The following is a 13,285-nucleotide window of genomic DNA, read 5'->3' as shown; positions in this document are numbered from 1 at the left end:
TATATATATGTATATGTATATACACACACATGTAATATATACACAAAAACTTAATTTAAATGTGATCATTTATATATGTTTTCAACACTCTAATAGCACAATAGTAAAAAACTATTCAACAAAATAGTGGAAATATGTCAGCATCAATAGCCTTGTTAATAATATGTGCGTGCAAAACTAACTGTGCCGATAAAACGCCAAAAATAAAAATATGGTGACAGAATGCAGCATTAGTTACCCAGATGATGGACCAGTATTGTTATGATGATGGGGAGCATTGGGAAATTTCTAACTGCTGAAAGATGTGATTACTCAATTAGAATTGAGAATTCTACAGACCTGTGGAATAAAAAGATTTTAAGGAGTAATACAGATTTTCATCTGTTTGGTTATATTTAGCTTTTTTCCCCAATAGTGACATCAACATCAAGAGAAAGTAACGCTGATCAAGCGCTTTAAATGATTAAATAGTACTCATGTGCATTTAATGGTTTCTGCTTTATCACGAACCAGGCTTGATGTCGAAATTAATATATTTTATTAAAGCAAAAGAGAAGTGTGAGATCCAGAGGAGAGAAAGCAAGTTCTTTCAAAGTTGTCTCTCAGATGTTTTACGATACAGAAGAACATTGAGTTTTACAAAACGTTCCTCTTTATTGATTGGGGTAATTCTGAACAATCAGCAAGAAAACTTGAGTGTTTACAGACGAACCAAAAAAGAACAATAAATAGTCTTAATGAAGATAATCAGTTCTTCTCTAAGTACATGACACACAGTATGTTCAAAGTGGCATACAGGTTTGTAACTGACCAGAAAGACTGAGCATTGTTTGGAGTCCTGAACGCTGATTAAATTCATTAGCTCTGGATCTGTTTTATATTCTAAACCCACCCTGTCCATACAAAATTAATACACATTTACAAAGATTTACAGCATGGAATCGAGGATAAAGTTAATGGGAGCACGTCACCATCTAACCTAGAAGAGCAGATCAAAGGCATTGCTTCATGGCGGAGACGAGCACAATACAAACAGGAACTTGATGTACACGTGAGGTATCAGCTCGAGCCGGGCAAGATGTTCACTGAAGCAGCACAAGGTAAATGAATCTTTTAATAAAGTAGCTTTGAATACTTTTTATTGGTTCAATTATAGGGGAATTTCCTGGCATTTAAAAATCTCACCATCATCCTTTATCTTTTAGGAGTTTGGATCAGAAACATGATAATAGTAAAAAAAAAAAAAAAAACACAGCACCTTTTGAATGTCATTCTCATAGTTCTTCTAGTCCTGGGTGCACGATGATGATGTCATCAGTGATGTCACTGGCAATGTTCTCACATCTCTCTGTACTGTGAGGTTGGACAGAGCAGCAGCGGCTGACATTGCCAACTTATCACTTCCTTTCCGCAGATGTCAAATCATATATTAACAATCCTAATACATACAAAAAGTTCACAATATCAAGCAGCAGCTGTTCCCTCCCCCCTCACAATGTGTCCATTGAAGAGTAGGCCTGTGCGCCCCTCTTTCCATGCTTCTCCCCCTTTCTTTGTTTCTTTCTGACTCTCTCTTTCTCTCCCAGATGTTCTTATGCCCCAGTAGAGGGCTTGATTTAAGTGGATGGGCCCTTTACTGTTCCCGCCTCTTGTAATCTGGGAGAAGTGTAGGCGGACGCTGCCAAACATGCAGCTGCTTCACAATATCCAGGAAGACCAGAAGGACCAGCTTTTCCAGAACGGCCTGGCTCACCCACTGCACCCTGGGGTCCTCGCTCGCCTGGCCTACCGTCACGTGCAACACCGTCAAGACCTGGAGGACCTGTGAGAAAAGGAGGCCGGCTGAGTAAACCAATTCACCTGTACACAATTCAAACTTTACTAGTGGACTTTGAACTTACCTGGCAGTCCAGGTGGTCCCGGTTGGCCAGGATGTGGACGTCCAGGATCTCCTCTCTCTCCCTTTGCACCCCTCTTCCCTGCAAAACAGAGACATGGAGATGATGTTTAAAGTAATGAGATTGACTGACGGAATTTTCTCAAGATATGGATTGATTTTTAGAAGCATTTTAACCTTTAAGGCCGGTGTTTCCTATCTGGCCTGAGCCCCCGATTATGCCAGGAATGCCACGGCCGCCTGTCAGTCCATGAGGTCCCTGAGGTCCTGGAGGTCCAGGTGGTCCTGGAGGACCTGGAGGTCCCATCACACCAGCTCCACCCAGCACGGCTCTCTTAGAGCTCACCGCTAATGCCGCTAACTTCTCTGTCAGAAGAATAGAAGTTCAAAATGTCTAGGCTGTTATAACAAAAACAATGAGAAAGTAGAAGAGTTAAATGGAAAAACGTATTCTGTGTGAGCGGAATACTGCAAAAGAGGCTAAATGTGATCGCAGAGGTCAAACTCATCCATCTAGCTCATGTTTGCATAGAACAGCAGTGAAAAAGCAGAACAGTGGAATACAAAAATGTGTGATGGAGGTGGCCAACCCCGAAAAGAATCCCTGCAAATAGTGTTGAACATTAGCTTAGCACACAGTCACATCTCCCTGGGTGTCCTGCAACATTGGGTAAATATCATTAAGATAACAATCCAGAGGTGGACATTCATTTGTTGACCGGTTCTCAAGGTGTCACAGTGACCAAATCTCCACATCTAATCTATTTTCCGTCGAGGAACGAACGCTTCCCCTCGCTTCAGGTGAGTGTGTGGGTATGTGTAAGTAAAGGTATGTTTGCAATCTCAGGCTGAAAGGCTGAGGGATCACATTGTAAAATGGTGGGAGCCAACGGAGGTTATCACGGGCCGGTTCAGGTCATCTCTCTCTTGCAAAGTAGAAGGCCAGAGAGCAGAGACCGACAATCCCAGAGAAAACAGAACCGTGTGCAAGTCAGTTTTGAACAGCAAATAAATAGCTGCAGACTACACAGTCCGCAGTGTTTGGCAGGAAAGCTGTCCCTGAGGAGTGATGATGCACGTTAATACATTTCGGGGGATGAAAAGTACTGTGTAGGTTTAGCTCAATAGATTACAGCTGCCCTCTTCCTGACACGCTGATTGCAGCCAATTTGGATCGCAGCCGTTTACAGAAAGAACAATGACTGTTACTCACCTTGAAGCATCTTCAGGACCACGTCAATGATGTGCTGATCTGTAGCATCACGACCCTGAAAACAAAATCATAAGAATGAGGAAAACACACTATGCCGAGTCATCAAACATATTGTCATCATTTATTCTCTTTCCTTGTGTGGAACACAAAATAAGTTTAGAAGAATGCCCTAGCTCCTCTTTTCCATATGTCATCCTCTTTTCCTCTTTTCTTTTCCATAAAACCGGCCACTAGTGTCCATTTTTGGAACTTAAGATTCATACATCAAGCTGAATAAATAAGATATACTTTGATGTGTAGTTTGTTAGAATGCAACTATTTAAAAAAATATTCTAAATATTTGAGAAAATCACCTTTAAAGTTGCCCAAATTTTGGTACAAAATATCTTCATGGAACATTGTCTTTACTTAATATTCTAATGAATTTTGGCATAATTGCTACTACAATTATACCCTATGCAACTTCTGACTGATTTTATTATCCAGGGTCACATATAGTGAAAGTGAATAGCCCACAGCTGTTAGTTATTTGGAAAAGAGCAAGTGGAGAAACTAAACATCTCCATTTGGATTTGGGACCACATGATAGGGAGTAAATGATTTCATTTTCGGGTGAACTATGCCTTTAAAAGTGTGAAAGAGAAAGTGTCTGAGTCAATCTTCCTCACCACTAAGAGTTCTTATTATTTTCTGCAAGTGTTTTTCTATTGTGCTACTGCAGCATGTCTGACTTGTGCAACACTTTGGCTTTGTTGTACTGGAGGCAAAAATGCTGCTCTCTGGTAAATAGAGTTGTTTGTTGGGAAATGTAGTTTGGGAATTCTGTGATGGAAATAATTATTGGGGATTGTTGATGCTGTTCAACGCTTACAGGTGCTCCTTGTATTCCTGGCATCCCTGGAACTCCTCTTTCTCCGTGCAGGCCACGTGGACCGGGTAAGCCTGAAGGACCCTGGTCTCCTGGTTTACCGGGGTCTCCGGTAGGACCGTTGTGCCCTTGATCGCCGGTCACACCTTGCTGTTGATAGAGGAGGCAGCAATTAAAGAAATAAAGAAACAGGGGTGTTCAATATAGTTGTTTTATGTTGGCTGAAGACAAAAAAAAAATGGATCTGAAAGGGGAAACATGTAATTTCTTTACCGCTAGTTATACAAAAAAGAATAGCAAAAATAATGTAAATATGATACTTGACTTGTAGGTGTTAAGTTTAGGTTTTGAGTAGGATTAGGGATGAAGAAAATGGTCATGAAGAATACGTGTTTTATAAGTACTACCCAGTATCTTAGTAATAGGCATGCTAATAAACAGCTACTTAATAGTAAAAATTGTTCCCTGTACTAAACTGTTACCAATAAGTATTATTAATAATTACAATTATTTTTGCACATTTTATAGTCTTCCGAGAGAAAATCATTATCTGGTAGCATAACTCTTGTTGCATGCCAAAATGTGAAGAAATTGAGCAGAAGAATAAGAAGTTTGAGCAAACTCATATTATTGATTGTTTCTAAACATTTCTCTTTTAGTTGTGCATTTTTATTAGTTTAACATTTCTATTTAGACATCGATTATTTTTAATTCAGTTTTATTTTTACTTTTAGTATTTAGTCTTTTCATCTAGCATTTCAGTTAGCCAGCCTATTTTATTTCAGAACGTGGATGTATTTTATTTAATTAAATTTTTTGTTCAGTTAGTATGATGTTAAGGGTTTTATTCTTTTTCTTTGCGTAAGTTCACGTTTTTATGTACTATTTATATTTTGATTTCAGCTTTATTTCAGTAAACGCAAATTTTAGATTTTTAGTCATTTTAATTCCATTTTAGTTATCAATAAAAGTGCTGTGTACATGCCATGTTCACAGATGTTCTTCCATTTGTAGGACAGAAAAGTAGCCCTGTCCCTGTCTCTCACCATTGTTTAGGGCAAAAGTTATCACGTCAGAGGGCATGTTTAAATGTGCACATAAAACTGGGACGGCATAAAGTATCCACCTTTGTCATGTCCTTCACCATTTTAAAACAAACTACAAAAGCAGGATCTAACAAAATTATGTATTTCACCTAGCATTATCTGTGTTCTTCAAGCTGTCCTTACCTGTCCCTTGGGTCCAGGCTCCCCAGATTGTCCCTGTGAGATGGAGAGACGCAATTTTGAGATGAACAGAAGTCCTCCGGAACCGATATATTAAATAAATGTATCCGACTACAGTCTTATTTACCTTCTCTCCTTTCTCCCCAGCCAATCCCTCTACTCCAGGATCACCCTGCGAAAGAAGCAGGTGAGATCCATCAATGTCACCTTCAGTCGTTATCTTTTATGATGTGCACCGTGATGTATGGTTTCTATTTCACTCCATAAATATATGTATGTATTTATCTGAGGGTATACTCACAACGTCTCCCTTTGATCCCACTTTGCCTTGGAATCCCTGTAAGGAGACGCAATTGTACATCAGATATCTCTCAGTGTCAGCCCTAATGGGTGAGGCGCATGGAATTTATTGTTGGTAATATCTTATTTTACCGTAAACTCTCCGAGCACATTAAATCAGCTGGCTTTTACTGCCAATATTCAATGTATTAAACGGCAAGGATATTGTAGATTAAAGGACAACAAACATTAAAGTGTCCATAAGAGGATATTTCATACTGAATTGAGGGGTATTATTTGGAAACATGGACATGAATTATCTAAGTGCATAGATGTCCTCTAGTGAAAAGAGTCAAATGGTGAGTCAAGACTGCCCCCATGTGGTCAGACTTCATCAGTTTAAACAGGAAGACAGTTCACTGACCATTAATCACTGTTTATATGGTCACAAACCTTGTCACCCTTAGTTCCAGTTAGACCCTGAGCACCTGGGACGCCCATGGGTCCCCTCTCTCCCTTACTGCCCTGTAGATATAACAGAGAAACAAGTTTGAGAAACATGGATTATATATAATCTGTGTTTGTGTGTATAATGCATAATGAAAAAGGCATTCATAATCTATGCTGTATAGCATTATTTCTTGTTACACGTACTCATAATCGAGGTTAAAATGCGTGTATAATATTTGTAGATTCCTTGTTAATACAAAACAGTTCATTTATTGTGTTTTATGTGCATTGTTCTTGCAAAAGGTATAACCATATGTAGATAAGTATTCTAATGTATCATAACTGTGGCGAAAATTATTAATGGGACCATCCCAGTGCATTGTAAGGTGCATTACAAGGCATTATTAATGCATATCATTTTTCTATTATTTATTTGTTTGTCTGTAATTCACAATTTTTCTGTATTTCTTTGAGTCTGGGAAAACCAGCAGAAAAAGTAATCTGATATAATTAAATAAAATAATAATAAAACAAAACACCTACAGGCAAGCCAACAATACCAGAAGGCCCAACTGCTCCTCTTTCGCCCCTGTCACCCTATTGGACACAAAGTGAAAATTAAAAAAAAAAAAAAAAAGAGCGTTTCCTTCATGTTAATGAAATAATTTGTCAGTGAGAATGTCCACTGACCTTTGGTCCTGGTACTCCCTCCATGCCAGCTTCCCCTGGAGGACCAGGCTCTCCCTGAAAGAAAAGGAAACACGATGAGAAGCCAGAAAAAGTAATGAATTATGCATAAAACTGGCCTTGAATGATGTGACATACTTGAGGTCCCGGAGAACCCTGCATTCCCATCGAGCCTCTGGGTCCGGTCTCACCCTAAACTCAAAAGAACAAATAAACAGTTGAAAGAACAGAATGAAGCACTGCTGGATAGTACAGCAACAAAAACCGCGTAGGCATTCATAAAATAACCGCATAATCTCACCTTAACTCCAATTTCACCCTTGGCTCCAGGCATACCAGGCAAACCCTAAAAAAATATGAAGAATTGCATGAAGAATGAATGTAGTGACCCCTGCAGACCTCCGTCATGTCTGTCCTCTGTGCTGATATCAGAACAAGGCTGCAATAACTCATCCTGTTAGCGAGGGCGCCTGTATTATGGCTTGCGCAGGTACGTTGTGATGTTTTGTATCATAACCAGCATGCTCCATTACCCCAAGTCACCAGGAGAGTCATGTTTGATGATGATGATGAATAGTTAATAGCGGGAGCAATTTCAAGGTGGTTTAGGCTCCGAAATAGTCAGGGCAAGAATGTCACACTGGGACAGTAGGCAGAAAATACTCTAAACTTTAACTTTATTTATCTTTAATCACCCTCATTTAACAAAGGGAGCACAATAGACAGATGAGAGGTAGATGGGAAAGGGTTTCCTGCACATCCAATGCTGACAATTACTATGTATATGATATAGAAAGGATAATGAAGTATGAAATTATACTTACAGCATCTCCCTGATGCCCAGGGGCTCCAGGTCTTCCATTTTGTCCTGCAGCTCCCTAAAAAAAAGTACAACGCAGTATTCATAAATTATATACATATAGTGAACGATTGTTACAATTAACTAGTTGCTTATTAGCATGCATACAGTAGTATTAACATATTGGCTGTATATTCATATTTATGAATCACATAGTGTGCATATTCAACATCCCTAATATCGCTTAATAACTTCCTTACTAACTACTGATAAGCAGAACTTTAGGAGTCAAAGGAGGCAAGAGTCAAAGTTAATGTTAGTTAATAGCTAGAATTGGACTATATTTAAGATAATAATGTATAATAATTTAACATATTTTGTAATATAATAATTTAACATATTTTTCTTTAAATATATACATGCATGATGTGTGTGTATCTATATATACATAATAAATATACAGAGTACACAAATATATTATGCAAAAAAAACCTTTTATGAGCTTAATTGTTTGATACTTTTTTTTAGTAACTGGGTGTATAATAAGTAGGATCATGAACAGTTAACTATTCACTGACATTGATAAAATCAAGCCCTTCAGGATGAAAGAAGACTTGCTCATTCTGTCTAAATGTGCATTATACTTTACATATGTCATGTGTCTTCTTGAATAATGATGGCTGCTATGGGAATTGATTTAAGAGCTGAAAAAGAGTCATTCATACCTTTATTCCTGGGATACCAGGAGTGCCATCTTTTCCATCAATTCCTGGAAGACCCTGACAATGAACATTAATCACAAGATTAGAAGCATAAATTGAGGAGATGTATTTTAAATAGCATTTAAATTAGGTAGCTTTTTATTTACATTCTCTCCCTTCTTTCCGACCACCCCCTGAGGCCCTCGAACTCCACGCTCTCCCTGCAAGAACAAGAGCAAAAGTTTAATAAATTAACACGTAGAAAGACAAATTAACGATGGGATGGATAGATGTAAGTAATATTAATAATACTTACAATTTCGCCTTTGTCACCAGGCTCTCCAGGTGGTCCTTGGGGTCCCTCTTCACCCTGCAACGCACAGTAAGATTCTCGTTTTTTTATGTGTTTTTTTATGGTTATGAAAATGAAATGTATTCAAACGATACTTACAGGGCGTCCAGGGATGCCGATTGGTCCTAAAATCCCTTTATAACCACGTGGTCCCTGTCACAGAGGTTATGAATCACATTTAAGCTTTTACAGATTGTTATAAAAATTTTTTATAAAAATCCAGTCAGTTGAGATTTGCTGTCCTACAAATGCAACTGAAGTGCAATGTTTGTTTACGTTCCACTGGGTTTTTTCAGAATATAATAAAACACATGCAAATCAACCCGTACGCACAATTCTGTGGGGAAGCTTAAAAATAAGCTATATGCACTTATATGTAAAAAATTATTGTCTCATCTCACACACAAAGACTGTGTAATAAAATTAGCCACAGATATTTCAGTTGTCTATTTAACATTTTATATTTTATTTTATTACAGCTTATTAAACAAACAACAACATATTTTGAGTTTCAGCAGCAAAAGAGATGCTGTCACCTGTTCTTTATCCATTTACATATCTCCTCAGACCAGTCAAAACCATAGGGTATGCATAAGGACATAAGAAGTAATATTTTGGGATCTATGACTCACCGACTCGCCTTTGGGCCCCACCATTCCTGGATACCCTCTCAGACCCTGTGGACCCTAAGGTTATTGTAACAGGGAGAAGCAGATATTTTATTCCACAGGTGATCTCCTCTAGGACCCTCATAAAAGGTACTGCTACAATTACTTGCCATGACGTAACAGCAGCAGAGGCTTAAATTATAAAATATCTAAAGTCAAACTAAAACAGAAATAAATACATTACTGGAGGGCCTGGTATTCCTTGTTCACCGGAGATGCCGAATTCGCCCTTTATGCCCTAAGGAAGAGAATGCAGGGATGAAACCGATATTTAGGAGACAAAAATTGGATAATATGCGGTTTATCATTTTGACCTTCTTTTTTTAATGTTATTTTTAATATATTTGTGGTTATGCGCTTTAGAGATGCGAGTTCTGAATTTGATAGTCGATCCTAAAGTCAGCACATCCCAAAGACTTGAGCTTGGACAATAGTGCTCTGCATTATGGGTAAATCCGCTCTGTCCCTATAGTCCATTCTAATGTCCTTGTGGGGCTCATTAAGTCTGATTAATTCACAGCGCAGTAGCTTCTCAGTACCTGCCGGCCCCTTTTTCCTTTCATCTGGGTCATTGTGTTCTGTTCTGTGAGTCACACTCAGATTAGAAGCAGTTATATGTCTTGAGGGGCTTCGTTAACTCGTAATCCTGCTCTACTGATGGACGCTGTGTTAGGCGACAGATGCTGGGGCACCTCAAAGCATGATCTGGATGCTTAATAGTAAACATTGTTTCTTTAATTTTACCAACCAATCACACACTACGATATGCCATTAATGAAGTTTAAATTTCATGTCATTTTATGGTTCAGAAAGGTGCTCATGTGCACCCCTCTGTGGTTACACAGTGTATGCTCCATTTAGTTCCTCTTCAGGAACTCAAGCGGCGACGATATGCAATTTTGGGAACACCCCCAGCGTAACCACACTCTGAGTCATGTGTGCAATCATACCAACAAATATTTTGTGAGTCATGGACGAGATGACGTATGACCAGGAAGCTATAAAAGCTTCACATGAGGTGAAGACACTGGCAGCGTCCGTCATTCAGCAAAGAGCTCTGTGTGTGTTTGTATTATTTACTTTTGTCTGTCTATTAAACATGTTAAAAGCACTCAGTAAGACCGAAAAATAAGGTGGAGAGCAGCAATCAGCAGTTCAGGTTGTGTGCTAGTTCTTGCCCTCGCTACATCACAGCGGGGGCACACACTGCCTTTGTGTGGAGGAAGTTCCTACAGTTCGCTTTCAGGGGCGAAGCTTACCGATTTCGGGTTGTTCCCTTCGGCCTAGCATTCTCATCCAGAACTCTTACAAAGTATGTGGATAAAACTCTGGCTCATTTGTGACTCCAGGACATCCACAAAATCAATTACATTGATGATTGGTTGATTTTGGCTCTATCAGAACAAGTGGAGGTTCAACATCGAGATGTCATTCACGCCTATGTGAAAGAGTTGGGGTTAAGAACCCTAAATGCGAAGAAAAGTGTGCTTTCTTCATTACAGAGAACCACTTATCTAAGTGTGGTGTGGGACAAGGGCCGAGGCCCAGGAAATGGATGCTTCATCCCAAGGTGGTGAAGCTAATCTGGAGAATGTTTGGCCTCGGTCAGGTGAACCTCTTCACTACTCGAAAGTCTGCACAATGTCCCCTCTGGTTTTCTCTAGTTCGTCCAGCTCCCCTGGGGCTGGATGCCGTGGTTCAGACTTGACCGAGGCTTCATCTGTATGCTTTTCCCCTGAACGCTTTTCCCACAAGGGTTCTGGAGAAAGAGTGCTGGGATGGAGTCTGACTGTTATTAGTACCCCTATTATGGCCAGGCTGAATATAGATCTCGGACCTGATATCCCTCCTTGACAGCTTTTCGTGGGAGATCAAGAGGGATCTCCTCTCACAGGTGGGGGGCACCATCTTTTACTCCCGCCCAGAGTACTCAGGGCTTACTGCCCTTCTCCTTTTTAGGAGCCTGACCAAGAGAAACTAAATTGCACGTGTCCAATGCAAGCACAGAGCTATCATGTGGAGAAAATCTGATCAGTTATTTCTATGTTACAGTCAGTCTAAGAGAAATCTGCCAATTCTTAAGCACTTTCGTCAGGTTCTATGACCTCGACATCTATACTGCTCCTGGTCTCTCCGTCCTTTTGCCATGGTTGTGCTATTGACAAACACACTACGCAGGGACTTGAAATTCTGGCGGCGTAGGCATCTCATTCCCAAAATTGCGGATTGGCGCAGCTCAAGTTCCTGAAGCGGAATGTCTCTAGGTTACATATGTAACAGTAGTTTCCAGAGGGAACAAGACATTTCTTCAAAAACAGTATTTATAGCTTATTGGTTATAAGCCCAAAGCATTCATTGGTCTGAATACATACATAATTCAGAGAGTGGTTAAACAGGGGGTGTTACAAAAATTGTGTATTGCTGCAGAGTACACATATGTAACCTAGAGACGTTTTCTGTGCAAGGCTATTACATGAATAGATCGATCACAAAAAATAAAAAAAATATTATATAATATTATAAAAGGGTTTTCAAATTAACATTTTTATTTCACATATTACATATTATTATTCTTATTCTTAATAAAAAATAATAATAAAATAATACTAATTTACAATAAGGTTACATTAGTTAACATCAGTTAATGTACTGACTAATAATAGCCAACAATGACCGTTTTATTTGTTACGATATTTATTCATCGTTTGTTAATGTTATGTAATTAAACTATAACTGTGCATTGTTTGTTGATGTTAGCTCAGGTTGATTAAGAAATATTCACAAATACAACTTTTGTTTTTAAATAAAATATTAGTTGATGTTAAAATTACATTAGAAATGAATGCATTAAAAACATATAGTTAGTTCATGTTAACAAGGGGAGCTAAGCAATATTATATTAAACTCTATATTATTGTGAAGTGTTATTATTGTTATGTTAAATTATTGTGTATGTGTGTGTGTGTGTAAAACCATTTATTATTATTATTATTATTATTAATACAACAAACAATATTATAAAAGAAAAACATACCAATTTTCCAATGCTTCCTGGATCTCCCAGTACCCCAGAGCGACCTTTATGTCCCTGTGAAGAAAATTATTTCATGTTCAGTCATTAAACAAAATGATTTGTGAATACATCATTTTATGTACAGGTGTAGCAACAACTATGATGCAAAACATTCGTGTGCAGTCGTAATGGAAGGACACGCTTAAGCAACATTTTTATTGCAGGTTTTGTTTTTTGTAAATGCAGTCATGGGGAAAACGGTTGAAAGGCCATGAGAAAGGCCTTTGAAATGCCCTTTAACCATAGACTTAAGTCTCATTAATTCACAACAAAGAAACTTAAGAAAAATATGACATGTTAACTTACTGACCTTCACTCCCTGTAGGCCCTGAGGACCTTTTGGTCCAGGTGGACAGTTGGTTGGACACTAGAACACACATCCGAAAAATCAATTTAAAAAAGTGCAACATTCCAGGTCACACAAGCTAAACAATCAGCTGAGTGAAAAAGTCCTTGCATATATTTTTTTTTTTTTACTAAATCTCAGACCACCAGCCCTCTAATTACAGTAAATGTATGATAAGGATTGATCCGGACAGAACAGTGCTCCAGCTGGGCGCTACAGGCCGGAGGAGAAGCAGTCAAGCAGTCTGCCATGTGATCCCCCAGAGCTGAGCAGACTCCTGGCAGACTGGCTGCAGATCACAGCCCTGGGACCCGCTCAGCTTTGTGATCCAGAGAGGTGCTAATGGGCAGAAGCCTTTGATGGCACCCTTTTAATGAAGCTCATTAGAAAAATCTATGAACACTAAGATCAATAAGGGGTGTGTGAGGTCTAACAGGGCAAACTCTGAGAGAAACCAAATACAGAGAAGGGCTGGTTTGAGAAGACAAACATGAAAAGGAAGTCAAGAAGAAGGATTTAAGGAATAAAATGAGCAATTTGGAAGTAACAAGGACTGAACTTTTTTTGAATTATTAATATGTATATACACACAAATTGACAGCAAATTAAATGAATCAACTTTTCAACCACATTCTCAATAACAGTTACTATTTATTTATTTATTTATTTATTTTCAAACTTAATCCAAGTGTGTGGTTCTCTCTTTTCTAGGATTCCATATATATT

The 13,285-nt window shown here is 38.6% G+C and overlaps 1 protein-coding gene across 1 annotated transcript; it reads right to left on the bottom strand.

The window, feature by feature from the left end:
• Positions 1–582: 582 nt before the first annotated feature.
• On the bottom strand, positions 583–12,580 carry LOC122333667 (collagen alpha-2(IX) chain-like; the record flags this gene model as incomplete). Its single annotated transcript, XM_043231367.1, has 22 exons — positions 583–1,822; positions 1,902–1,979; positions 2,075–2,263; positions 3,111–3,165; positions 3,982–4,128; positions 5,208–5,240; positions 5,332–5,376; positions 5,506–5,541; positions 5,937–6,008; positions 6,477–6,530; positions 6,624–6,677; positions 6,759–6,812; positions 6,922–6,966; positions 7,445–7,498; positions 8,145–8,198; positions 8,288–8,341; positions 8,437–8,490; positions 8,572–8,625; positions 9,105–9,158; positions 9,325–9,378; positions 12,175–12,228; positions 12,524–12,580. Coding segments are annotated over 22 exons (1,557 nt in total), but the record flags the coding sequence as incomplete, so codon positions are not given.
• Positions 12,581–13,285: the final 705 nt, after the last annotated feature.

Source organism: Puntigrus tetrazona, unplaced genomic scaffold (assembly GCF_018831695.1).
Source record: "Puntigrus tetrazona isolate hp1 unplaced genomic scaffold, ASM1883169v1 S000000321, whole genome shotgun sequence".
In the NCBI taxonomy this organism is placed as follows: domain Eukaryota; kingdom Metazoa; phylum Chordata; class Actinopteri; order Cypriniformes; family Cyprinidae; genus Puntigrus; species Puntigrus tetrazona.
The sequence above is the reverse complement of the archived record's forward strand: the minus strand, read 5'-3'. Positions and strand labels throughout refer to the sequence as shown.